The following is a 26,598-nucleotide window of genomic DNA, read 5'->3' as shown; positions in this document are numbered from 1 at the left end:
TGTTTATGTATATTTTGTGTATGTAAAAATAAATCTAACATGCCCTTATATTCACTCATGGTTAGCAGAGGGTTAAACTACCAAATGTATTAAAACATTTGACAAAGTATTTAAAATTATTTAATTCCTGGCCTTAACTTAAAAACTTATTTTTATTTTTTGAAATTTCAGAAATGCAAGATTTTTCCAGTTCCCGACATTTTCCATTGTGTGTACAAACAAACAATTAACTTGAACTGAAAAAAACAAAACAAAAAGGAAGATATTAAAGTTAAAATATTTTGATTTTTAAAACCGATTTTAATTACATTTCAAAGGCTGTTTGAAAATAAGCAGAATTAGGGTTTGAGTTACTCCGTATTGTTTGATAAAGTATAATAATATATTTTTTTAAATGAAAGCTAATTTAACATGTTTGTTTACTTGTATTATTCATTACAGTTTTAGTGACATCTGTGCTTCAGATTTGCCCTTTTATCTAAATTGAAATGCAGTAATATTTGTAAACACTGAATTTGTAAAAGCTGTGTATAAATTCAGACACTGCTCTGCTCTGAACGCGTGTTGGGGTTTTGTTGACTCGTGGACAGGAAGTGCTGTCGGTGACAGCGCGCGACTCCATTTTAGGCTTTATTCATCTGAATGCCAGTGAGATTACGTGCTCACTACGGTAAGGCAGTGCTGTACCTACATAATCAACTATGAATTACTTTACTTGAGTGCTAATGTTCAGATTTCACATGCAGGTAATGCAGTCTGTCGTTGTACTGCAATGTGACTGCATGTTTCTTAGTAAGGCGACGTCTTCGGGTAACTTTATGTACGTTAGTCATGCCACTTAATTTAGCGTTGCAAAACCGAAAACATTGGCCTACAGCTCTTACAACATCACCGACGCTCATTGGTCGTATTTAATCGCGTATCGGGCATCAAAAACATACACTTTAATAAGGAAAAATTAAACTTAAGGAGGGTAATACGTTGGGGGTCATGGTCACGCAGAAACGTTGCCTAGCAAAGCGAGTTATTTCAGCTGCGCCATAGAAAGTAGAACTGAGTCTGGTTTACAACTTTACCACTTTCATCAGATCAGTGTGTCACACACAGCATATCTAATGCCGAGTTGTGCGTCAATCATTCTGGCTTGAAGCTACACAATCGAAACCAAAACAACTCTTGATGGGATTAAGTTGACTGGTTTTGTAGGCCAACACAGCTCTAATGTAGGAACTTATCTGTTGCTATAACGTGAAACTATGCTCCCTCTGTCCAGGAAAAAAGGGCAATAAAGATGGTTAAGATCTTTGTTGGCAACCTATCCTCAAGCACGACCGCGGAAGATCTGCGCTCTCTTTTTTCTGACTATGGCAAAGTTAAAGATTGTGACGTCCTGAAAAACTATGGGTTTGTGCACATGGAGGGTAAGCAGGAGGCCGAAGAGGTTGTTCGCAAACTCCACCTTCACGAGCTGAAAGGCCAAGCCATAAATGTGGAGATGAGCAAAAAGAAGCCCAGGGGCTCCACCAAACTGCATGTGAGCGACATCTGCAGTGGTTGCACCAATCAGGAGCTCCGGGCCAAGTTTGAGGAGTATGGCCCTGTGGTTGAGTGTGACATAGTGAAGGACTATGCTTTCGTTCACATGGAGCGAATGGAGGATGCCATGGAGGCCATCAGTGGGTTGGATAACACCACCTTCCAAGGTGAACCAACCTTAACCTCAAAACGACGAAATCCATGGTTACCCAGGGTTGAATTTTACTCCTTAATTTTTTATTTTTTTTTTGTAGCATGGGAAAAATGTACTACTTTTTCGTGTCTTTTTAATTGCTGAAGAGAATCCATTTTCTAGGTAATTGGCAGTAGACATCAGATACACTACTAACAAAGGCATAGTTCATCCAAAAATGAAAATTTTTATTTGTTTACCCTCATGTCATTCCAAAGCTCACAACACTTTTATCTTTAAAACACAACTTTCTGTTCCTAAATTGAAAGTCCATGTAACCAAAAGTTTGATGATTCAGAAAGTTGATAAAAACACATACATCAAGCTCATTTAACATGTTAACAGACTTTCAGTGGAACTTTAGAGGTTTCAGTAAAGGGGGGGTGAAATGCTCGTTTTCACTCAATATCCTGTTAATCTTGAGTACCTATTCGGTTGTTAAGCGATTACGTAAGAAGCGCTGTTTCCGGGTCCAAACCTCAACTCACTTCACTTGAGAATACGACCTCAGCAGCCGTTTATGAGCACTGTTTATTCATATTAATCATTTAAGCTAAACGCTTTCAAACTTACGGTATACACTACAGTCTCCCTGCTCACAGCGTCCCAAACACAAATAATTTTTATATATTTTTTTATATTTATATTTTCTTTGTCTGGCTATCTGGGACTTCGGTATGGAGTTAAAGGTTAAGATTATAACTTTTTCGCTAATATTTTATCACATTGTGAGTTAATATTAGAACCTTTTGTTGTTTTCTCATGGTAACTGATAGAGCTTTTGGACACGGAAGCGCTGCTACATGACGTCAGACTTAAGAAGCGAATAGAGTAGTACTGCATCCTTCATAACTCCAAAAAGTCTTTAGTTTTATTATATTCATAAGAGAAAGATAGACTATACCGATTTTTCCCGGAAAAACACGACCGTCTGGAGGCGTGACGTGTGGGCGGAGCTAAAGAATCACGAGCGCCAGTAGACTTTTGCGTTGAGAGCATGTGGAAGCTGTGACATTACCGTGAGGGAAAAACCATCATCCAAAACAAATCATGGCTTACAGTCAGATCCAGCCGTATATTTATGATCCAGAATCAGATCCCGAGGCTGAAACTGAACGAGAGCAGCAGCAGCAACGACTCGCTCCGAGCGGGGCTCGGACCCGGGTCTCCGGCATGGGAGGGGACGCACTAACAAGGAGGCAGAGATATTTTAAGCAGTTTTACTCACCGCCTGTGGTTCCAACACACGATCGTGACCCTTTTTCATTGGGATTGCATCATCCTTAAGAAATAAACGATACGCAAATCCGTCGTCAAACTGGGCCTTGTTTGTGAAACAAGCATCTTCGAAATGCAGGGAACAAACAAAAACACTTGCACAACTCCGTTGATGCGCTGTAAAAATAAACTCCATCCACTGGTCCCTTAATGCTGTTTTTTTTGGTAATCTGTGCAGGGTTGTCTTGCCCTGGCAACCAAAAACACACTTCTTTTGTGACTTTTCGCGACGCTCTCGCTCTGATCAGTCCATCGCTCTGATCAGTGAAATGTCTGTGCTCTGCCTCTCTATACGTGAGCGGGCGCTCTTCCGGCAGACGTGCCCTTAGGACCCATATAAGGAAATTCCGCTCCATCTAACGTCACACAGAGCCATACTCGGAAAAAACTTTCCGAAACTTGTGACAAACTGGAAGGAGTATTTTGGGAACAAAAATACTCCTTCAAACGTACAACTTAATTTTTGAAACTTTGTCCATGTTTAGCATGGGAATCCAACTCTTTAACAGTTTAAAAAACTCAGTATGCATGAAATAGCATTTCACCCCCCCTTTAAAAATATCCTAATTGTGTTTCGAAGATGAATCAAAGTTGTATGGGTTTATGGGTTTCATGAAGAAACGTAAACAAAGATGGAAGAAAAATATTTTGGGCCACCTGACCCATTAAGCGCTCTGTGGCTATTGTGATGCAATAATTCTCTTTTAAAATAACGGTTTCCGTGAGCGGGAGGAAGTTTTACATTGTTTTGCGTGTGTTTTCTTCCTCCCACAAGGCAAGCTGATCAAAGTACAACTGTCCACAAGTCGCCTCCGTACAGCACCTGGCATGGGAGACCAAACTGGTTGTTACGTCTGCGGAGAACAGGGCCACTGGTCCAAAGATTGCAGGCGCCGCCAAAACGGTAGCTATGGCGGAGGCATGGGGGGATTCCCCGGCGGTAGAGGCCCCCCAAGGAGTGCTCCGAATTACGGCATGGGCGGCCCTGGAGGTCTTCCTAATAGAGGTTACCCAGCAGGGCCGCTCCCCCCTTCCCCGCCCCTGAGCCGCCGTCCCAGCTACGGCGAGTACGGCGCGGGTGCTCGAGAACGGTACCTCTGCAGGCCACTGAGCGCCTATCCTGAGAGGCCATCCGCATTTGTGCGAGAACGCTACGGAAGCATTGACTATTACGAGAAGTATCGGGCTCGTCCGAATGGCTCTAGCTTCTCCGAGGATAGTAGGCTTCTCTCTATTCCCCCTCCTCCTCCCCCTCCCTCTTCTTCCTCTCTCTCAAGGATGCGGTTGGCTCCTCCCAGCCTCGAACCCTATGAGCGACGCCTTCTGGCGCCTCCGCCTCCCACAGCATCAGCGTACTTCTCGCGGGACCGTAGCCCAATCAGACGTGTGGGCGCCGGTTTGGAAGGCTACTCGTATGAGTGCTCGCGACTTTCCCTGGTATCAAGGAGCTCATCGACTTACAGCGTGCCGCGGCCCAGAGAGAACTACACCGAGCGGGTTCGATACGCATACTAAGCCACACACTTGCTAAGGTGAGCGACAGCGGGTCGTTAACTTTGATGACTCAGATGATATGTCAGGATGATCTGTTCTAAGCGCAACCCGTTTCGAGTACAGTAGTAAGCGAAGCCGCTTTGAACGGGTTAAAAAGTTCAAAAGTCAGAAGATAATGCCTGTAAGATGTTTCATCTCAGAATATTTGTTCCTTTTTTATTTTTTAGGTGTTGTCGAGTGAAGAGGCTTCCCCTCCACCTATATGACTTTGCCTCAATCAGATGCTCCATCGGATTTCAAAGATGCAGGATTGGATGGGCACTTCAGATGCTCCATCAGATTTCAAAGATGCAGGGTTGGATGGGCACTTTGATCACAATACTCATCAGCTCTGCTCATTAACGTTTTACCCATAATTCACAAACTGCTGTTTAATTTCCTTTTCCAATGGAGTCATCTGTGTATGATTACAAGAAGTGGTTGTGGTTTTTGTTTTGTTTTTCATTTGTATCCAGAGGTAAGTTAGGGTGTCTAATGTCAGCATAACTTTACCTCTGCTATTAACTACAGTTACACAGACACTCTGTGAGATTTAAAATGTTACTTTAGTCTCTGCTTTCCTCCAGTCAAGTTGTGATCCACTATAATTTACCCCTTTTAATGCTCCAAGACTATACTTCAGTTGTCAGGTTGGTTTGCCACCTAATTTCTTTGATTTATGATTTGTGAGGACAATCTGGTTATGTTTCTTATTGCAAAATAATACCAGCATTGTGTATTTATAGGGGTAGTGGCAATCTAATTAATCCTGTGGCTGTAAAAAGCTTTTATTGGGGGAAAAAACAATAAAATTCAACATTTCTACATTCTTTTTATTATTTGCTACAGGTGGTTGGTATATACAGTCTGTTCAGGTTTGAATTTTACTTGCTTGTTGAATTGTATTATATCTAATTGATATGTTCAACAGGATGGTAAACGTTTCTTCTACCAATATCTGTGAGTTTTTTTGTGATTTGGGAGCTTGGACATGACACGTTTTCCAAACAATTTTTTGAGGTTTTGGTTGTCTCCACCCTCCCAAAAAAATCTGATTTCATATACAACCTAAATAGTTTGCCAGCTTTCAGTGGGATGCAAACTGTTTTCTGTTCTGCACACACCAATGACAGTTCAAGGTAGGAGATCATAACGTTGTAAGATGATGCAACTAGATGGAAAGGTGGACTGTACATGTGAGTGAATTGGAAATTTGCACGACATGTGCTGACCAACTCTCACTCAGGGCTTTATTCACCTTTGAGACTGCTAGCGTTTACTGGCTATTGCCCTTTATGGATGCCTTGGGAAGTTCTGTGAAAATGTTTATAAATTAGATTTTCTGTAGTTTGTCTGTTTCCTACAGAATTCAGGAGTGTGTTTTATGAATTATCTTTTGTAATAAACCAATATTTTGGTGAAGAAAAAACTTTTCTGTCTTTAATAATAGAATCCTCTTTTAATAGATGAGTATCATTTTAATTAAATGGATCTTGTATTCTTGGTACATATTATGTAACGGCTCATTATACGAGCTATCTGGCCACGTGATGCTTTGAAATCTCTGAAAGATCCAGTTGCGAGCTATTACAGCAGGCTTTGAGAGTGGAGAAAAGAAAAGGGGATGGGCAGTGTTAAAACCATGCAACTCTATTCTCCATCCAGCCTCGCTTTATGCGACGCAAGAGTGACGCCATTTCATCTCGTGCCGGCTCCTGCAAGCATTGTGTTGTGAAAAGGTATGACAAACATCCATTATGCTGTATCAAATTAGTCCAGCGTTATCTTGACTGAACGGCTAATCTTTTCTCCTAAAGTTCCTTTATTCTATCGTGATGTTTCATTAGTTTGCCACAGTGTTTCTGTCCGTATTACCGGTTAGCTAGATGCACTGTAAGCTAACTTGATTATAATGCATGCAATATGAATGCTTTTCATATCGGATATTTCAGTTATTGATACAGAGCTTTTAATGTATCAATACTTAGGATGTAACGTTAGATGTTTTGCCGTTAATGTCACGCGGCTCGTAAATCAGTGCACAGAAAGCATAGCTTTTTTGTCTATTGTCCTCTAACGTCACTGGTGATGAAAAGCCCGCCTCATTTCTTTCGTGAGTCGATTCTTTCGAACAATTCGGTTTAGCCGTCATTCCGATGAGACACAAATACACGCTGTATTTTTAATTTTTTTTTGCACGTATTCATAGCAACAACATTTTGTACTTGACATACAGTCATTTTTATTTTATTCGTCTTACCTGTTTATTTTTTCCTCATAATTCAAATCTTCATCGGTTTTAAGGTCAGATTTGGGCATGTACAAAAGATATAATCTGCTCCATGAGTCATTGAATTGTTGATTCGTTAGCCACTCAGACCAGTTTAGTTATTTTGATTCAGCCGATTTAAAAGTTCGGTTTTAAAGAAGTATTTGTTTAAAAAATTACTGTTCTGTATGCGACAATGCACACATTTTCCTTCATATGTATTTCATGTTTATTGACTAATATAATTAGGATGATATTTCGTGTATGTATTATATTATTGAAGTCTGCCTCTGTTCTGTACCTTACCTGCCTTATGTTTATTTTTCTTCTTCTTCTTCTCACAACAGGGCCTGAACGTTGACTTTACATTACTAAAATGGTAAAAATCTTCGTTGGCAATCTTTCGCCAAACACTACTGCAGAGGAGATCCGCTCCCTCTTCTCTCAGTATGGCAAAATTTCAGAGTGTGACATTGTGAAAAACTTTGGCTTTGTGCACATGGATGACAAAGCAGAGGCAGATGAAGCCATTCGAAATCTTCATCATTACATGCTGAACGGTTTGCCTATGAATGTGGAGATGAGCAAAGGGAAGCCCAAGACCTCTACAAAACTTCATGTGGGCAACATCAGCAGTAGCTGCACCAACCAAGAACTCAGAGCCAAGTTTGAGGAATATGGACCTGTGGCTGAGTGTGATATAGTGAAAGACTATGCATTTGTTCACATGGAGCGAGTGGAAGATGCTATGGAGGCCATTAGCGGCTTGGACAACACAGCCTTTCAAGGTGAACCAGCATGGTCCTTTGCCCAATTTAGCTAAAACAAAAAATATATATAATCTTTTTATCTTGTCACATTTGTTCCAAAAGTGAGCCTCATTACAGGTTGGTAAGTAGAATACTTGGTAAGTGATAAGTGGAGGAAATGTATTAAATTAGATTTCTACTGTTAGTTTATTATTTGGAGGTCAGTGGGGGATGTCCATTCAGTACTAAAATACAGTAGATTTTGTCTCAGGTACTCAAAAACCAGTTCAATTCCAGAGCTGATCAATTGCTCATTGGAAGTATTTTCATCGTAAAAAAGAAAGGGAAATCGTGTGAGTTCTTTTCTGATTGTGAGACATTTCATTATCATTTTTGTTACTTAAATCCCACATATATATATATATGCTGTACAAACAACTTATGCTCTGTCATAATACCAAATTAATTATTCATAGTCTATTGGTAACTCTTTGAGATCATCTGTATTATTTAACAACTTACTTTTTCTTATTCGAATCGCATTCTTATTATATTTATCCACCTCTCTTTCAAACTTTACATTATAATGTTATAACCCCTAAATGGGGGTTATAACATTAAAAACTCATATCATTCAAGAACTTTCGTATAATATCTGTCATTTGTAAGTTATCAGACATAACTTTTTCTTAAATCCTGTTTCGCTTTTTAATGTTTCAGACTACAGACGTTGACATTAAATCATAATTGAACTCTAATTGCGATTTTTCATTTTAAGAAAAATCTGGCCGTGTTTTTGTTAATAACTGTTTGGATGTTTTGACATTATGAACGTTTGATCCGTGTGCATGCTAAAAATTTAAATAGAAATATCATGGCAAATTCTTTCTTTTCCTTAAGGCAAACTGATGAGCGTGAAGCTTTCGACTAGCCGCCTGCGTACCGCGCCGGGAATGGGAGAGAGAACGGGTTGTTATCGGTGCGGGCAGGAAGGCCACTGGTCCAAAGAATGCCCAATGGACCAGAACGGCTCCTACAGAGAGGGCCCGGGCTCAGCAGGATATGGGTCCCTCAGGTTCGGTGCGGGTGGCGATCGTGGTGGCCGGGGGTTTCATCGCGGCTACAGTGGCGAACCGGCCTACGGTGGCAACTTTGCACCCTCACATGGCTTCTCCAGGGGAGCAGGGTACGCTGTCCCAGGGTATGGAAGGGGTGCGAGTTTCGAGAGTGCAATGAGTTACGGTATGCCAGCGGGCTACGGCATTTGCGCTGATAGTAGCATGGCCCCCGCGTACGGCAGTGAGGCTGCGTATGGGAGCAGTGATATGGCCTATGGCACTGCGATGCCTGCGTACCCAATACGGCGACCGCCCTATGAGGAAAGAGATCCGTACGGGGTGGTGGACTTCTACGAGAAATATCGGGCACGTCCGTACGGAGCAAGTTATTTCGAAGATAGACGCGCGGTTCCACCTATGGCCCCTCCTCCCCCATCCTCCTCAGCGATCGTGAGAGAGCGCCTGTCCTCCTCTAACCATGACCCATATGAGCGCCATCCCCTTCCCCCTCCTCCGGCTCCCACCTCTTCATACTATGTCCGCGAACGGAGCCCGATCCGGCGAGCTCCCCTAGAGGCAGAGGGATATGCGTACGAACGGTCGCGCCTCTCCCCTGTGTCTTCGCTTCCCAGGAGCTCTGCGTACGATGTAGCGCGGGATCCATATGGCGAACAGGCGCGCTATGCTTACTAGCCTAATACCTGTGCGCACTCAGGTGAGATCTTTTTAGGATTACAAAAGGTTAGAGCAAAGTTTGCTCAAACAGAAAGCTGTTTTTAAGGGGGATAACTGTCAAAGGGATATTTCCTCTCCAGTAACGTTATCTGAAAAATCTGTCATCATTTGCTCAACCTCAACTACTTTTGTGATCCACAAGGAGAAAAGTCTTCAGGTTTGGAATGACATGATGTTGAGTAAATGACAACAGAATTTTTGGGTGAATTATACCCAAAAAATTTTATCTTTGCTTTCATATGGCAGTTAAGTACTATTTTAGATTTCCTGTCATTGATGATCTGCAAATTTTTTCAAGGTCCGGCTTAACATATCTTCATTATGATATCATGGATATTAAGGTTACAGATCCAATATATTCATAATATAAGCAGGATAAAATTGTTATTTTGAGTCAGATTTGTCAAATCAAAGCCCTTGATTACTTTCTATTTCCTGTTCCTATAACAATTCATGATGTCGGTTCAAGCACATGAAAGTCCACAGAATAGATAACTGAACAACTGACATGATTTTATGATAATCTTTTCATTTTGCAGGTGTTTCTTGGTTGCTCATGGATCATTTTACAAGTTGTGATGCATCCTGTTATGCCCGGGTCAAGGACAGTACAGGGGGCCCACTTCCTGGCACTAAACTCCTTTTGTCGTCTTAACAAACTGGATGTAGCCCTGTTTTTTTTTACAATACAAATACTTGTAAATATTTTCTTCTCGTTAATAAAAGTTAAAACAAAATCTGTTTTTCTGTCTAAATCATAGCAATTGTATTTGTATTGCAGTTGCTCTGTACAGTATGTATATGAATATTTAATTTAAGTTTTGCACAATAACATTATCAGTCTCAGTTCGTTCACTATGGCTGGGAGAGCTCTTAACAAAGAGTATAGCGGTTCAGCATACATGCACAATATTTCAATTTTTTTTTTTATCTTATCTAACCATCTGTTGACCCTTTCCTGTGATTCAGCACCATCAGCGTTCTTGACTTAATGCTACATACCGAAACCCTCATTTCCTCTTATTCTTATTCAGCTTTTTCCCATCTTATACAAGATTATAGGATTTATATCCTTATGTATATGCAATACTTTAAAATATAATTATGATAATGAAATTAATTCTTACACACACACACACACACACACACACACACTTTTAAAGAGACAGTGTCCAATTCATCCGCTTTAAATTTCTGTATTGCTATTTTATTAAAACAATCTGACCCTACCATAAAAAGTGTTTCAGATAAAATGGACAAAGAAAACCTATTATGGTGCACAGGCTACAAATGCTTTTATTTATATATATATAATTTTAATTTGAATATAATTCCTGCTATTTGACCTCTACCTCAAGTTAAATCAAATATATTTGACCCTGTACCACAAAACCAGTACTTAATCGCTGGGGTATATTTGAAGCAATAGCCAAAGATACATTGTATACACCAACTTGAGCATTTCTTACCAATTATTTTTTCCGCCTTTTATGCCAAAATCATTAGGATATTTAGTACAGATCATGTTCCATGAAGATGTTTTGTACATTTCCTACTGTAGATATATTAAAACTTAATTTGTGATTAGTACTATGCATTGCTAGGAACTTAATTTAGACAACTTTAAAGGCGATTTTCTCTGTATTTAGATTTTTTTTCACCCTCAGATTCCAAATTTAAAAAAAAAACAAAAAAAAAATTGCCAAAAATTGTCCTATTTTAACAAACCATATATCAGTGGAAAGCTTATTTATTTATTAAATTGACCTTTATGACTGGTTTTGCGGTCCAGGGTCACATACTGTATGAGCTCAGATTAATGTGCTGTATTCATGCTGCATTCAAGATGGTGTTATAGGACAAGCTAATCAATAACTTGAAGTGTTTTGGGAAACGTGATGGTAATTAAGCTTGGAAATGAAATAATAAATATTGTTCTATTTGTGCAAATGTGTAAAAAAAAAATTGCTGTTGGATTCTCAAATGTATGATTTCTCTATTTATTGTAAATATAAAGGCATAAGGGAGAGAGAGCATATATAAATCCAGTTTATTGATTTGAATATCAACAGTAATAGGAGATTATGACCATTTATTACATTTATACAAACTGCTTATAGAAAGTATTTCAACTCTATACTGTTAATATAGCCAGATATGTCATGAAAAAGGAAGTTGCTATAACTCCAACATACAATGTCCAATCTGCACCAAACTTCACTTGTGTGATAAGACTCCTTACGTGAACAGATCTACATGCCAATATTCAGTTATAGCCATAGCGCCACCTGCTGGCAACAGTAAGTGTCATGTTTTACATTGTACAAAACTACTCCTAGAAATTTGATGACACCAACATTTTATTTTGGTCAGCCTAAAGTTTTTTGCAATGTTACATTGTGAAGATCTTGAGTTTTTCGTAAAGGGCGTGTCCATGGCACTGTGACAAAATTTGATGTCTCGTCATGGGTATAGAGGTTGTTGTAACTTATGCATAAAATATCCAATCTTCTCCAAACTTAAGATATTTGGAAAGAGTCATAGCCTGAAGACATCTAAAGGCCAGTATTCAGTTATAATCATAGCACCACCTGTTAGCAATCGGAAACATCATGCAGGAAGATGGGCAAATATAAATGACTTTGACATATTCCACTTATATTTACAACTTCAAATGCATATTTCTCGCCGTTCACTTTTTTACTAAAGCCACTCGCTGGTGGTGAGCCGGGTGCGAGAGCCCTTTCATCGCTGCTTGCAGCGCACACTCACACAAGTTACGAACCAACCTACGATGCTAGGAGGAAAAGGGCAGCTTACTTAGCACTAAACGACCAATGAGAGGCTGCCAAAGTGTTTCGACGGAAATACGATAGCCCCTACGTGATCCAATGACTGTAAACCACAAATAGATTGACATAATCATCGACCAATCGCATAGTTCTAAATTGACGTCAAATTTCCTTTGTCGATCTCAGTGGTCGCCATCTTAATCAGTGGGTGACAGAAGAAGGTTGCATGGTAGGAGGCATACGTTTATATTGTTTAGAGAGGAAACATACTGTTTTTGTACATATACAAAACTACAGAGAAACCCCTGACGCCCAGAAATGGCAACGGGAGCCAACGCAACCCCGCTGGGGAAGCTGCACCCGAGTATCGGCGCTAAGCGAGGCTTTGAATCGGGCCCCGGCGCGGGGTTAATGGCTCCGCCCGGGCCTGCGGTGTCTTTCCCGCTGCAGAACTTACAGCAACCGCAGCTATCAAACCCAGGCTTCTCCCAGTTCCCCGGAGCCGTGAGTTCTGCGCTCTCAAACCCGGTCGGAGTGGGGCTACCGTCTATGGCGGGGAATACAGGTAAACAGCGTGGACGGGCCTGAGGCTCAGCACAACGGCCTGATCCTTTGTAGCTGTGCGCTTTGGTCTTTGACTCGTGTTTTGTCAGTAACGTTAGCATTCTCTATTGATAGCTTGAAATTGTGTAGTGCACTAAACTGTAGTTCATTTAAACGATTTTCAGGTTGAAATTGTCTTCATACTTGGTGGTTTAATCCTTTTTCCTCTAATTACTTGTGTGTGTATATATAACGTTTACTTATAGACGAAGCATTAAAATATTTTTAATAATTAAAAATATAAAACATAAAAATATATAACAAAAGACGTGTCCATGTGTTTTTTTTTCACACTCAAGGAGGGGAAAAAACACTTCGCAAAAGTAACGTTTTGCAGTTGGCTGGTGTTATTTATATGGCCGAGAAGTAAGGTGAAATAAATGCTTATAGTTTGCCATGCAATCAGTTCTTTATAACTGATTGTTTGCGTAAAATGGATATAAATATTAGTTGTCAATCTGTATCGGTTTTCTTTGTTTATTGGGAATTTATAAAATAAAATAAATCTATGGGTAATAAAGTAAACTTAAGTTGTTTGAGTCCAGGAAATGTTTATCTTGAAATATTATATAAAAGTTATTCTTAAATTTTACTTACCAGAGGGACGTGCACAGAGATTTTGAGGGACAGGGGCTCAAGTGGAAGAAAGGTCACCTATTCATATTTTTTTGTTGTTCTAAACAAAACTTAAAATATATTAACTCAACTCTGACTTGCTTACCAAATTATTTTAATTTCCCCTCACTTACCCAATTGTTTAATGATATTTCATTTTTCAACAAATGTGTCCAAATAATCTGCTCAGGTTTTTTTTTTGCTTTGTTTTATTTTTATTATTAAATAAAGATTTGCTTGCTTGTTTCACAGTTTACATTGGAGGCAAAATGTTCTCACATTCTCTGCGAAAGACACACTTGCATAATGATTCACCAAAAAAAAAAAAAAAGTGAATTGTGCACTTTTCCAAATGGAACATTTGGTCTGAAAAGAAAAGATTATAATTGCCTTCCATACATATTGACCTTTTTGTGATTGCATTTAAACAAAAACCAATAAATAAAAAAGAGAAAAGAAAGGGGGGGGAAGCTACTCTCAATGTTGTTATAATTCCTCTTACTGTACCATGAACTCACACACAAACTGATGATGACAATAACTTATGGTTTTACAGATCTGACAGCTTACAACATAATAGAATGGATAGTTATTAAATGAGGAACAGGAGTTCAAAATCATGAAATTATTGTGTCATGCCTTAAACTTCATGTACTATTCAGTTTTCAGATTTTGATCTATTTTGCTTCCATGTTTTCTTTTGCTTTAATGGAAAGAAAATTTCCAAAATACACATGAAGGTATTTGATTTAAGCTTACTACACTCGTCTGTTTGGTTCTGTAGATTTCTTCTAAATTAACCGAAACAAGATATCTGCATATTAAAACATAACATTTCAAAGTAAATGACTCTTGATGTAAGTCATAAATTAGTAACTGTGGAAGGTTTGTGGTGATATGCTTCAGTTATTTTGGTTATCCAATTCATCTGCAACGCCTTGTCAAATGTATGCAAATTAGCGCATTTTAATTACTTAATGCCTGATTTGCAAATCAATTTGGCGATTCTGATGACGCTATTAATTTTACTGTAGAGAAAAGGGAGACATCGGAACTTGACAGTCTCTCAACATTTCCCATTTCAACATTTGATATTTATATATAATTTTTTTTTTATTTGTTTGACAGGGAAAGCTCTGCGCCAACAGAAATGCGCACATAATAAAAAGTCATTTATTTAAAAAAAAAAGGCACTTTCTATCAAGGAAGAAAAAGGCCAGATGCTCAAGTCCCCTTTGATGTCTGCGTATGTTATGCACGTGCCTGCTTACTGACACTTATCAAGAATGTACAATCATTCAAAGGGCGGGAGCCTGATACTGTAGGCTTTAATAGACCATAGATTTTGCATGCAGTGACCTCTCGCTTATACCATTCCCTGTTAGATTTTGGCCAGAAGAAGCGAAAAAGGAGTCGCTGGAGCAGCGAAACCCCTGATCAGAAGACCATTATCCCGGGCATGCCCACCGTGATCCCTGCTGGGCTGACTCGGGACCAGGAACGAGCTTATATAGGTGAATATCTCAACTTACTGTTATTATAATGTGTGTCTTAAGTCATATAGTTTATTAAGTTGTGGAACATTCTGTTTGTTATTGAGGGGTCTATTTTCAACGCCCGGCCAACTCACTTTTTTTTGTCCCAGAATTTGTCAGTTTATTATTTCCTCACAGTTTGCACATCGTGTGCAGGATGTAATTGCTGAATTTCATTAATCTGACTTTGCTTATATAATTGAGGTCCGTTAATAGGATAACTTTGGTTATTTGCGAACCATCAAGCTGAAGGTCTCAGTGCAAAATGGCCATCTCTGTATGTCCCAAATGACTCTACTTAGGGTTGGTTTTGTCAAAAGTCAATCAATCGAAATTCAGCACTTTACCCCATGTTCACTAGAATGTACTAACTCCATTGAAGTGCAATGTAAGGACGTTTTCTTTGTCTAGGAAGCACTGGGGTATTAGTAGCACTGGCCACTTTTGCATACCATCTGAAGTCCTTTAGCAAGAACCCACAGTGTTTTTCTGATGATGCTGCTTGCTGTGAACTGTCTCCAGCTGCAGGACTCCATCAGTGCTCATGATTACAATGCAAAATGTCTTTTGAGTCCAATTTGATTGCAAAGCAATGCAGGTCCAATATTAAATTGCGAAAGTAATCTCCATCCCCAGTGTCTGAAAGCAGTGTGTAGTAATTTGCTTTCTCATTGCTGTCAGGCACTTGTTTTGCAATGGCATGTGGTGTAGTGTTTGTTCAACTATAATGTGACCTAGAGACCATCATCTCCTTAACTAGTCCTTTATTGATACCTCATGTCTCTTACCTACCATCAACCTGCACCATTAAGCGTGTGACCTGTGGGGTCTGATTCTCTTAAGCATGTCATAGAAAAATGCATGTGAAAACCCATCAAATGCTTCCATGAGTGATGCAGAACATTATTTGATTACAGGTCAGTTTTTGGTGTGGCTCGAGGCCTGAGTAAATCTAGTCATTTGCATGAAAAGAAACATCAATCCACTAAAGGCTGATCTGTTTGTCTGATTATTTCTAATTATAGCATCTGTTATTTTAATTGATTAGTATTGGTAACATCTGGTAAGTGGTTGTCATTACATGTTAATAACTTGAAGTGTTGAATAATATTGATGTTTATTAGTATTGTTAAAAGTTACAGTCCTGTCATGTAATTACACTGGTGTTATTTCAGTCTCATTGATGCAGTTGCTCAAGTCACATAGCTAATATGTTTATTTTCTTCAAACCCGTCTTTTTTTTTCCTGACAGGCCTTCGTGTTTTGCCACCTTTTTAGCTTGAAATGATTATAGTATGTTAAGAAATATTTTTAAATGTATGCTAAAAATGTGAATTTTAGTAGTTCCACTTATCGAAGTTGGTGGCATAAAATTGAAAGCCTGTTGCAATGAACCTCTTTCTGAAATAGTTATTTACTGAAATCCCTCCAGATTTCTGCATCTCAAATTGGCCAAACCATCAAAATTTTCTGGATTTTTGGGGAAATCTCTATGGGCTTTTAAGAATACTTTCAAGCTCGAACATTAGTGTGTTTTCCAGAAATCTGGGTGGGATTTTGGTATTTCAGAAAATTTCGTAGAGGATCAAAAGTCTTCAGTTCTCCTTGATTCTTAGTCACCTGACAATTACCTTGGTAATTGTTTTTTTTTTTATTTGTATTTTTTTATTCGCTGTTTAACCTTTAGTCACATTGAGTTTAACCATGTACTGTTTCTGCTTTTGTGGGGGTATTTTTGTTGTTAACCACAATTCTCTCCATCCTTGTTTTTTTCTTCCTAACCTGATTTCTTCCAGTCCAACTGCAGATCGAAGACCTGACACGTAAACTGCGTACAGGAGACCTGGGAATCCCTGTTATCCCTGAGGACAGGTCGGAATAACGATTTAAACCCACCAACAGTAACATTTCTTTTACCTTTTTAATGCGCCATTTTATGTGAGGCCAGTTTGTAAGTGTATTAATACGTATGTAGGGGTAAGTGATTGTTAAATGAAGAAATTCTAAGTCTAAATACCTTGCTTTAAAATTGACCTCATATCTTTGCCTTTCTTCAGTTGAAGAGTAAAGAAAATGTCTTGGTTATGAAATTGGTTTTGTTACATGCCTAAACATTCCAGTTTTTGAAATGCTTAGTTGAATTTGGATTTATTTACAGAGAGGCAAAGATATGATTGAAGGCTATTATGGTAGGATATTTTCAGATCATAGATTAGAATTATTTCGTTTAGTAAATGTTGCCAGGAAACTAGTCAATGCTACATACAAAATAGAAGTTGTTTTGCCGACCAGATCATAAAACATATCATGGATATTACCTGTTGACAATACACGGCACCTGACTTTACCAAAGAATAATGTGCTATCATATAAGCTATGGAGATCTTGATTAGTCTATCTTAAGTAAATAAAAAACATCTGTACTGTTCTTGTAGGTATTCTTGCATGTATGTTTTCTATGTGAATTTTTTATTACAAAGGCTGGATTTTATTTGATTATTCAAGTGTAGTTCCTGTAGTCTAAGATTTTAATAGATTATACATTGCACTTTTAATGCCCCTTCATTCTAACCTCCAAAATGAAGTGTTGACGAACACAATCGAATCCTTAATTATAAAATCTGAATGGTTTGTTAATTGGATGGTCCGTAATGGTTTTCCATTATGGGGCTACCACCATTTTGTTCAGGAACTTCCACTGTATTCCAGATTTCCGCACTGGAAGACTGCTTGGAGGAGACTCCTCTGACCTTTTCTTTCTGGAATAACCATAACCTTAACACTTAATCACTTTGGCCACTCATAGACTTCATAAGCATCCAACGTAGCAGGAAATGTCATGTTTCTGACGTCAGTGTGTCTTTCTAGTAGCCACACGCCTTGCTCTCTGAACAGCCTTAGGTTCTCCAGCAGAATCTTAATTCGACGTTTTTACATCGCCAACCCTAAAAAGGTTCTTCTCAAAGGTCTATCCACTCCAGGATTTAGGAACGATCGCTCATCCACTTCCAGCTCGCAAAACAAAGCTGTGGGGTGCTTCAGGGGTTCAGCGCTGGAGATATCAGTCCAAAAGAAAACCAGCAGAAAATTCTTTTCTCTCCCCCACCCACTTTTCTCCTCTTCGGGTTGCCTCTCATGAACTTGTCACGCTTGTGTGGCTGTCTTGTTTGAGAGCTGTTGAAAGTTAATATTTAATCCAAATTTATTTCTCTAACCCAAATTCCCCCTCTCGTAACTTTTTTCAAGCACAGAGCCTCATTGTGCAGGTTAACAGGTTTTCTCCACCATCCAAGGAGAAGGTAACAGTTGGAATGCTCTCCGAGAACGTGTGACGGTTTAGATCAGAATTCAAGAACAGACACTTTTCAAGTGTGTTGGTTGCCCCGTTTGCCTCAGATATTTGTCCTATTTTTCATGTCCAAGATAATATTGAGACTGAAGACCCATTTTAATAATGTATCAAAAATCTTTTTGGCGCCAAATTTTGAAGTCTGCTGATGTTCCTATTCTGAGCTTTAAGCTCTTTGATTTGTAGAATGTTTTCCGCTTTTTCAATGGTTCAGTAGAGTACATTTTTGTTGTAGGCATTTTTCTCGTCTTTCCCATTAGAACATGAGCACTCTGGGGCATCCCATGCACTTTTTAAATGACCACAGAACAAGTCGAAACTATTTCAGTCAAGAGTAGGCAAGCCATTGAATGTTTTACTGTTGAGGGTGTAAGTACTGCTTTAAGATTTTGACTTTATGCTGCATCTTTCTGTTGTTCATTATTTTTCTCAGGTCTCCATCTCCTGAGCCCATCTACAACAGTGAGGGGAAGAGGCTTAACACGCGTGAATATCGGACACGCAAGAAAATAGAGGAAGAGAGACATTCTCTTATTACAGAGATGGTGGGACTGAACCCAGAATTCAAACCCCCTGCTGACTACAAGTTTGTCTTCTACAAATGAACTATCTTGGTTTTTGTCTTCTCTCTGTCTCTGGTGTCAGATATTTACTGGTCAAATTTTTTTTTCTTCCCTCTATTTCAGACCACCAGCTACTCGGGTCAGTGATAAGGTGATGATTCCTCAGGATGAATATCCTGAGATCAACTTTGTTGGGCTTTTGATTGGCCCACGGTGAGTTGCATGATTTTTGAGCTCTCTATTTTTTTTTACTGTATTTCTTTGGTGGATTTGGGTCATTATGTCGCAAAGTTTTTATTTTTTATTTTTTTCCCCAGTGGCAACACTCTGAAAAACATTGAGAAGGAGTGCTGTGCTAAGATCATGATTCGCGGCAAAGGCTCAGTAAAGGAAGGAAAGGTTGGCCGTAAGGATGGACAGATGCTTCCAGGAGAAGATGAACCTCTTCATGCACTGGTCACTGCTAACACCATGGAGAATGTCAAGAAAGCTGTAGAGCAGGTGAGTCCACTTCAGACATTCTTGTACTTTGAAGTCAAAACAGGTTTTCAGAATTAGCACTGGCATCAGAAATCCGTTTCATGAAAATTAATAGCTGTCAGACTCGATCATTCTTTTGCATTTTAAGTGCTTTCTTTTTGTCCACAGATTCGTAATATCCTCAAGCAGGGCATTGAGACCCCTGAAGACCAGAACGATCTGAGAAAGATGCAGCTGAGGGAGCTGGCACGACTCAATGGCACTCTGAGAGAGGATGATAACAGGTGAGTGTCTCAGAGCAGCAGACGAGTAAATGTCGTAGATGTTTGATACTCATCAATGTCTACTTTCTCTCTCTCAGAATTTTACGCCCATGGCAGAGCACAGAGCCTCGCAGCATCACAAACACAACTGTCTGTACAAAGTGTGGTGGAGCAGGTCACATCTCATCCGACTGCAAGTTTACCAGGTAACCCCATCCACCAATGATGAGCAGTGATACAATTCCACCCCACCCCCCACTTCAAGTACTTTACCACCTCCTGGTTATGTCAAGTAAAGTTCAGACAGCAAAGTTCATTATATTTCTGTTTTTCTCAGTTCCTTTGCACAACGACCCGGTGAACCACCCCAGTCTGCTCAGGATAAGGCTAGAATGGATAAAGAGTACTTGTCTCTCATGGCAGAGCTAGGAGAGGCTCCAGTCCCTTCCTCTGGTGGGGGCCACAGCAATCCTCCCCCTAGTGGACCTCGTCCTTCAGGACCCAACAACAACCAGCCGCCACCAGTAAGTCCAAAGACATCCATTTTCCCTTACATGATGCCAATTTCTTTATAATGTTCATAAAGTCCCATGCTCACAAAGGCTGTGTTTATTTTTTGAAAAATACAGTAAACAGTAGTATTGTGCATATAAAATAAAGAAAATAACTTGTTCACATGACCTTTCAGAATCGTCCTCCTTGGATGAATTCAGGCCCTACTGATAACAGGAATTACCATGGCATGCACCAGGTTCCTGGTGGCCCTCACAACTTCCCTCCACCAATGCCAAACATGGGTGGCCATCCTATGCCACCAAACCCCAATGGAATGCCTCCACCCTGGATGCAGCCACCACCTCCTCCAATGAGCCAAGGCCCAGCACCACCCGGACACCCCATGGGTGAGTATATCCTGTGATGTTTAATGGAGCAAAAAACATTTACCTGGAAATATAGAAGCATATAGATGGATATTAGCTTCCTCTTACATTGGAAACATGTTAAAAACACATTAATTACAATGTTTACATTTTATGCCATTTATCTGCTGATTCTAAATCATTCCGATAATATCATGCATCCCTACTTAGTGATTCCTTCCTTTGTCTGATGATCAGGTTTATTGCCACCACCCATGGGTATGATGCCCCCACCTCCACCTCCCCCCAACAACCAACCACCACCTCCCCCCTCAGGACCTCTGCCACCGTGGCAACAGCAGGCACCTCCCCCACCACCCACCAGCAGCATGGCAACCAGCGCTCCACTGCCATGGCAACAAAGTAAGTGTATTACAGTAGGACACAGTTTATATCATCAAAGGGTTCCCTTTTGGCTTATGACTGACTTATTTTTTGTTTTCCCAGATACAACCACCACATCCACCCCTGCAACTGGAAACCTGCCACCCTGGCAACAGCCTCAGCAGACGGCCGCCTCAGCCGCTCAGCCACCTCCACCCATGGGCAACCCCTCTATGGTGCCGCCTCCACCTGGGGTCCAGCCCCCACTGCCTCCTGGTGCGCCCCCTCCTCCACCACCCCCTCCTCCTGGCTCGGCAGGCATGATGTATGCACCTCCTCCCCCTCCCCCACCAATGGACCCTAACTTTGTGACCATGATGGGGATTCCCGGTATGCCACCTTACGGGATGCCCCCTGCGCCTCCACCCCCTCCGCCCCAGAGTTAAAGGGTCCGTTTAGTATCTATGGCCCTGTGACCGTGCAGTGATGCCTAAAATATACATCACAGGACTGCACCTAGTTCTGTTCATTTAACAGCTTGATGTGATTAGTTGCTAAAGGTTTATTATTTTTTTGATGGCCTCGGTTCAGATTTGTTTCCCATGCTTGGACACAGAAATCGAGCTAGTGAGAGAGACAGACGGTGTGGTTAATCTTGTAAATTTGCTTCAATTGTTAATGATTTTTAACTGTAGTTTTTCTTCTGTTGGTTGAATATTTGTTGAAAAATGTTGATGTGCAGGGAATGTGTGTTTGGTATTGTTTCTGCCAGCTTGCTTTCATGTTTTCTCCAGTGAGTAAAAATGTCATCTGCTTAAGTTTCAGTTAGCAACATTCCAACAGGTGTATAAACAACCATTTACACTCAATTACACCAACTGTGCATTTGTTGCTGCATAGTACAAGACATTTATGTCTTCAAGATGTTGTAGATGATTGGCTTTCTCTATTAGTTGGTCAGTATAAGTTTTGTGCTCAACTTGTATCCCATCCCTCCCCAAACTGTTTTTATTTAAAAGAACTTTTCATTAATTGCCTTCCAAATGTATTTCAATATTTTTGTAATGAAGCATTCAACTAAATAAAAGTTGGCATGGCAATGAATTGTCATCTCTCACATTTGCTGCACTAACAAAGTCTTTCTGCTTAATATTAACCATCTTAACTCGAATTTGGTGATGATAAGGTTTTTTTATTTTTCAAGACCCATTTAAACTTCAATATGAACTTAATAGTTTTCTTTGTGCTCAATGCTCCTAGTGCTTAAAAACAGACTAGTTGTGTTATTTTTGTTGTCTTGCTGCAAAATGAAAGAACTTATGCTTTAACTTCATTTAAAGAAGTTATGGCTTTAACTCTCTCAGGCTCAAATTAAGTTTTAGTAACTTAGTAAATTTAGTAACCTATAGTAAAGATTTTAGTACTCCAGATTCATAAAATATGTATCTGGAGTAATAAGGTTTTTAGTTACTTTACTGTTGCAAATCTGCAACGCCTGCCTTGAGAGGGTTAATTTACTTGTACAAGATCAATACGCCTGTTGTGCACAGGGTATAAGAGATAGAAGTGCAGTCGCACAAAGTGGATTGCAGCTGAAAAAGCGAATAGGAGGTGGTTCAAGAGGACTTTTTAGCTCGATATTGACATCAAATTGGTTAATTTCGGGTGTTCAGCATGCAAATTCTGCATTGTTATAGCATATATCTGTTAGAAGCTTTGTAAGGTTGTTAAAATTTTATGAGTGCATTAAGTGCAACCGGCGCCCTCAAACATTTTCTCTTGGGTCCTGTCATCTCAGTTTGCAGTGTGCGAATTGGAGGAGGATGCTGGCCTTGGGCGACTGGCAGGTAAACTTGGTCTCTTTAAATGTGCTGATCATAAGATTAGATATTTCTGAAGGATTATGTGACAGTAAAGGCTGGAGTAATGACTGATGAAATTTCAACTTTGCCATAGTAGGAATAAGTTACATTTTAAAATGTATTAGGAGACTTTTTACAAAAAACATTAAAAACAATCTTACTGACCCCAATCTTTTGAACAGTAGTCCACATCAGGAAGGTCAGTAGAGCCTAAAACCGAACAACCAATATGCAAAGCAAGACCCAAATTGTGTCATTATTTCAGATGTACTGTATCTGTACATTTTCCAATTAGATCTGTACCTGTTTGATTCACCAGGTCATCCTTGCCCTTCCCTCATACACACCTGTCCCAGGACACAGGAACAACATTGTTAACACAATGAGGCTCTGGTCCATGTGAATTCCACCTCAAAGACTGTGAGTTTTCTCAGTCAAAGAATGATTGTCGTATATTCTAACAAGCCCATAAGCCTTATTATTCATTTATAATTCTGTAAATATCTAGTATTACATGTAAATGTAATTTATATATAAAAAAAAAATGTAATGGCGTTAGATCTTTTAACAGAATTTCTGTTTCCCTAAACAGTTAATGTTGGTGGTTACATCCAGGCCGTTCTGGACAAGAATCTAGCTGAGAACATCTCCTGTGTGCTTTACCCTAATGACAATGTGAATCATATTAAGAAACAAAACTTCTGAATCTTGGAGCCTAAATGTAAACAGATCCTCCTGTTTGTAAATGTCAGTTTTTTGAGGGGAAAGAGTTGCGTCTGAAGCAGGAGTATTTTGTGGCGGCTGCGACTCTCCAGGACATTATCCGCAGGTTCATAGACTCCAAGTTTGGCTCGACTGAGGTAGTGCGCATGGATCTGACCACACTGCCAGATAAGGTAAGACAGCTCGGGCGCTCTATGTTTCATGTTAACACACTGATCTGTAGAGAACATTCAACACAGTATGTGACATATCTGGTGTGATTTATTCACATTAATAATACTGAACAATAAAACTGAATGCATTGGCCTAAACAAAATTAGTACCAGTGAAGGAATTTCACATTTAAAAACTGTTACCTTCCTATGGCTGTTTTGGTCAGGTTGCTATACAGCTGAATGACACTCATCCTGCGCTGACCATCCCTGAACTGATGAGAATACTGATGGATGATGAGAAACTAACCTGGGACACGGTAAGCTGGAAATTCCTTGTCATCTTGTCATTTATCGTGCTCAAAAAAAATGACACATTAGATGACTATTAGATTGATTAATAAGGGTGATATGAGGACATAAAGTTTAAATTAGCTGATTTATAGAATGGGACCTTTTTACTGATTGTGATGACATGTTTAAACAGTTATTAAAATTGCAAATACATTTTTTTATATTTTAATTTTTGCATTGAATGTACATTTATAAATACTTTGTGTTATATTACCATGCTGCTGAGGGAGTGATGACAAATTTGACATCTTTCTGTCTTTTGACCACCGTAATCAATCCCTCAATACTTTTTTATTTCTCTTGTGGGAATGCAAAAATATATGTGTTGTAATTTCCTTTCACCTCTGTAAAAGTTTACCAAACTATGGGTATTTAATTTTACCCACATGGACCTACACCATAATGTATTCTTTTTGCTTCTTCTAATTTTCAGTTTCTCTCTCACTCTGCCTTCACTCTCTCATTCTCTTTCTTCTCAGGCTTGGGACATCACTGTGTGTACTTGTGCTTATACTAACCACACTGTGTTACCAGAAGCTCTGGAATGCTGGCCTGGCGACCTGTTCCAAAACCTTCTGCCCCGTCACCTAGAGATCATCTACGAGGTTAGCCGACGTCACCTGGAGGTCTGTTCTCTTCATGGCACATTGCATGTGAAATTTATTTGCAGATCAGGAATTAATGTTTTTTGAGGGGGGTTGGGAGATCAGTAACTACATATGGACTGTAGGACTGTATTCACTCCAAATAAGGAGTAAACTGCACAGTCTGGTTATATAAACAACCTCTTCTGCTCAACATGACTCAGCATCCAGTAAAAAGGAAATAAATTTCCCATGTACTTTCTCGCCTGTTAAACTCTGTTTTGACCTTGCATCTTCTGTCTTGTTTCTCAGAGGATCTCTGCGCTGTACCCTGGCTATTATGGTCGTTTAAGACGCATGTCCCTTATTGAGGAGGACGGACAGAAGAAGATCAACATGGCTCATCTCTGCATCGTTGGCTCTCACGCAGTCAATGGCATGGCACAAATCCACTCAGACATTATTAAAGACACTGTGTATGTCTCTTAACACTTTATATTACACCACAGTGGCCCCCCCAAAATAATTTGGACACTTAAGCCACATTTAAGATTGAATACAGTAAGATTTTTAATGCATCTTAAAAATGTTTCTCATCTAAGCTGCATTTATATGATCAAAAATACAGTAAGAATAGGTATACTATGAAATACTATTACAACTAAATACATTTTCTATATATATATATATATATATATATATATATATATATATATATATATATATATATATATATAACAGTCATATATACATATAACAGTCATAACCGATATCAAATACATAATATTAAAAAAATGAGATGTCCATCATGTATTCTGACTGCTCGAAACTACCTGCCTTAACCGTACGAGGGTTGTTTCTGTATGTTTAGGTCTATATCTCTTCCCGTCTTTCATTGGCCTGTTGATGCTCATAGCTCCTCACTTGAGCACTTTAGGTTTTACTATAGTTCTTTCCTGTTGCAACTCTTGTTTTCACATAAGACCTGCAGGAATGATGGGGTCCTGCAAAAAACTTTGATTGAATCCAGTGAGGCAGCAAAACTAGTATAGCACTGAAGTGTGATTCTCCATACCGGCCAGGCTGTGATCAAGATTCAGAAGTGTATTTACTCAGATATGTTATGGTAGACTTATTTGGAATAGGAAACAAATGTGTGGTGCAGTGCTTTTAGAATTGCAGGAAGAGGCTATTTAGTAGACAATACTTCAAATCTGCAACTAAAGCAGGCATCAATTCCTGGTTTTGTGATAATGGATGGTGGTTTATTTATGTCTCCCCTACATGGACTGGATCTAACCTGCAACTTATTTTGTTCACAGCTCCAGCTGCCACCATCCCCTTCATTCCCCGTCTTTGTTCTCTCTGAATGTTTTGTCTGTATTGTGGGTGACAACACACACCAAACAGTCCTGCTGCTTCCCTTGAAGAGTGACAAAATGAAATAAAGTGATTAATCGCTGTTTCTGATATTTGTAAGTATTCTTATGGTTGTCTTTCAGGTGACTTAATACAGAATGGTTAATGTACACTATCATTGAAAAGTGAGCTTATGAATGCTGCATTTATTTAATAAAAATACAGTAAAAACAGTTATATTGTAAACAATTATTATAATTTAAAATATATGTTTTTGTTTTTTATTGTAAAATATTTAAAAATGTTATTTATACCTGTGATGGCAAAGCTAAAATTTGTTACAGTATATAGTATTTTCTCTCACTTTTGATCAATCCTGCATCCTTGCTGAATGAAAGAATTAAAAACTTGACACACACACACACACACACACACACACAGACACACAGTGTTGGGAAGGTTACTTTATAATAGGTTACAGATTACATGTCACCCTATTGAAAATGTATTAAGTAGTGTAACTATTTCAATTACTTTTCTAAAATAATGTACGGTAACTGATTACATTTGATTACTTTGCTTAATTTCTAACGAATGTTAATGAACTGTTAATCATTTTCAAACTTTTAAACCAAGCAGAGCTAACCCTACAGTAGTACTCAACACTGATTACTTTCAGACTTTCAAAATATGCAAAAATCCTCTCCAATACAGATTAGAGCTGTCTATGCATTTTGGGAAAGAAATAAATTAAATCTGAAACTATTCA

At 39.2% G+C, this 26,598-nt stretch overlaps 4 protein-coding genes across 11 annotated transcripts; all 4 read left to right on the top strand.

Moving 5' to 3' along the window:
* The first annotated feature begins 550 nt into the window (after window positions 1-550).
* Window positions 551-5,969, top strand: rbm4.2 (RNA binding motif protein 4.2). 5 transcript variants are annotated; one of them, XM_052602410.1, is made up of 4 exons: window positions 552-670; window positions 1,274-1,703; window positions 3,783-4,539; window positions 4,729-5,969. In XM_052602410.1, the coding sequence occupies exons 2-3, from the start codon at window positions 1,292-1,294 to the stop codon at window positions 4,520-4,522; spliced, it is 1,152 nt and encodes a 383-aa protein (XP_052458370.1). In that variant the 5' UTR covers window positions 552-670; window positions 1,274-1,291; the 3' UTR covers window positions 4,523-4,539; window positions 4,729-5,969. The 5 variants fall into 5 exon arrangements, with proteins under 5 accessions (XP_052458373.1, XP_052458370.1, XP_052458371.1 ...); XM_052602411.1 differs by lacking the exon at window positions 552-670 and adding an exon at window positions 677-1,189; XM_052602413.1 differs by lacking the exon at window positions 3,783-4,539 and having other exon boundaries at window positions 551-670.
* Window positions 5,970-6,096: 127 nt separating this feature from the next.
* rbm4.1 (RNA binding motif protein 4.1) lies at window positions 6,097-10,088 on the top strand. 2 transcript variants are annotated; one of them, XM_052602407.1, is made up of 4 exons: window positions 6,103-6,279; window positions 7,157-7,597; window positions 8,459-9,331; window positions 9,891-10,088. In XM_052602407.1, exons 2-3 carry the CDS (start codon window positions 7,186-7,188, stop codon window positions 9,307-9,309), a joined length of 1,263 nt encoding a protein of 420 aa, XP_052458367.1. In that variant the 5' UTR covers window positions 6,103-6,279; window positions 7,157-7,185; the 3' UTR covers window positions 9,310-9,331; window positions 9,891-10,088. The 2 variants fall into 2 exon arrangements, with proteins under 2 accessions (XP_052458368.1, XP_052458367.1); XM_052602408.1 differs by lacking the exon at window positions 8,459-9,331 and having other exon boundaries at window positions 6,097-6,279.
* A 2,158-nt stretch (window positions 10,089-12,246) lies between these two features.
* On the top strand, window positions 12,247-21,895 carry sf1 (splicing factor 1). 2 transcript variants are annotated; one of them, XM_052602402.1, is made up of 12 exons: window positions 12,247-12,708; window positions 14,747-14,875; window positions 16,693-16,768; window positions 18,679-18,831; window positions 18,932-19,021; window positions 19,126-19,309; window positions 19,457-19,572; window positions 19,650-19,757; window positions 19,889-20,075; window positions 20,240-20,453; window positions 20,670-20,834; window positions 20,919-21,895. In XM_052602402.1, exons 1-12 carry the CDS (start codon window positions 12,462-12,464, stop codon window positions 21,239-21,241), a joined length of 1,992 nt encoding a protein of 663 aa, XP_052458362.1. In that variant the 5' UTR covers window positions 12,247-12,461; the 3' UTR covers window positions 21,242-21,895. The 2 variants fall into 2 exon arrangements, with proteins under 2 accessions (XP_052458362.1, XP_052458363.1); XM_052602403.1 differs by lacking the exons at window positions 12,247-12,708; window positions 16,693-16,768.
* Window positions 21,896-22,031: 136 nt separating this feature from the next.
* LOC128017163 (glycogen phosphorylase, brain form-like) lies at window positions 22,032-26,271 on the top strand. Of its 2 annotated transcripts, none has more exons than XM_052602406.1 (7): window positions 22,032-23,077; window positions 23,250-23,332; window positions 23,410-23,553; window positions 23,760-23,852; window positions 24,366-24,491; window positions 24,783-24,946; window positions 25,793-26,271. In XM_052602406.1, the coding sequence occupies exons 3-7, from the start codon at window positions 23,527-23,529 to the stop codon at window positions 25,896-25,898; spliced, it is 516 nt and encodes a 171-aa protein (XP_052458366.1). In that variant the 5' UTR covers window positions 22,032-23,077; window positions 23,250-23,332; window positions 23,410-23,526; the 3' UTR covers window positions 25,899-26,271. The 2 variants fall into 2 exon arrangements, with proteins under 2 accessions (XP_052458366.1, XP_052458365.1); XM_052602405.1 differs by having other exon boundaries at window positions 24,366-24,512.
* Window positions 26,272-26,598: the final 327 nt, after the last annotated feature.

Source organism: Carassius gibelio, chromosome A7 (assembly GCF_023724105.1).
Source record: "Carassius gibelio isolate Cgi1373 ecotype wild population from Czech Republic chromosome A7, carGib1.2-hapl.c, whole genome shotgun sequence".
Classification (NCBI taxonomy): Eukaryota; Metazoa; Chordata; class Actinopteri; order Cypriniformes; family Cyprinidae; genus Carassius; species Carassius gibelio.
Note: the sequence above shows the minus strand (reverse complement) of the source record. Positions and strands in the feature narration are given on the sequence as shown.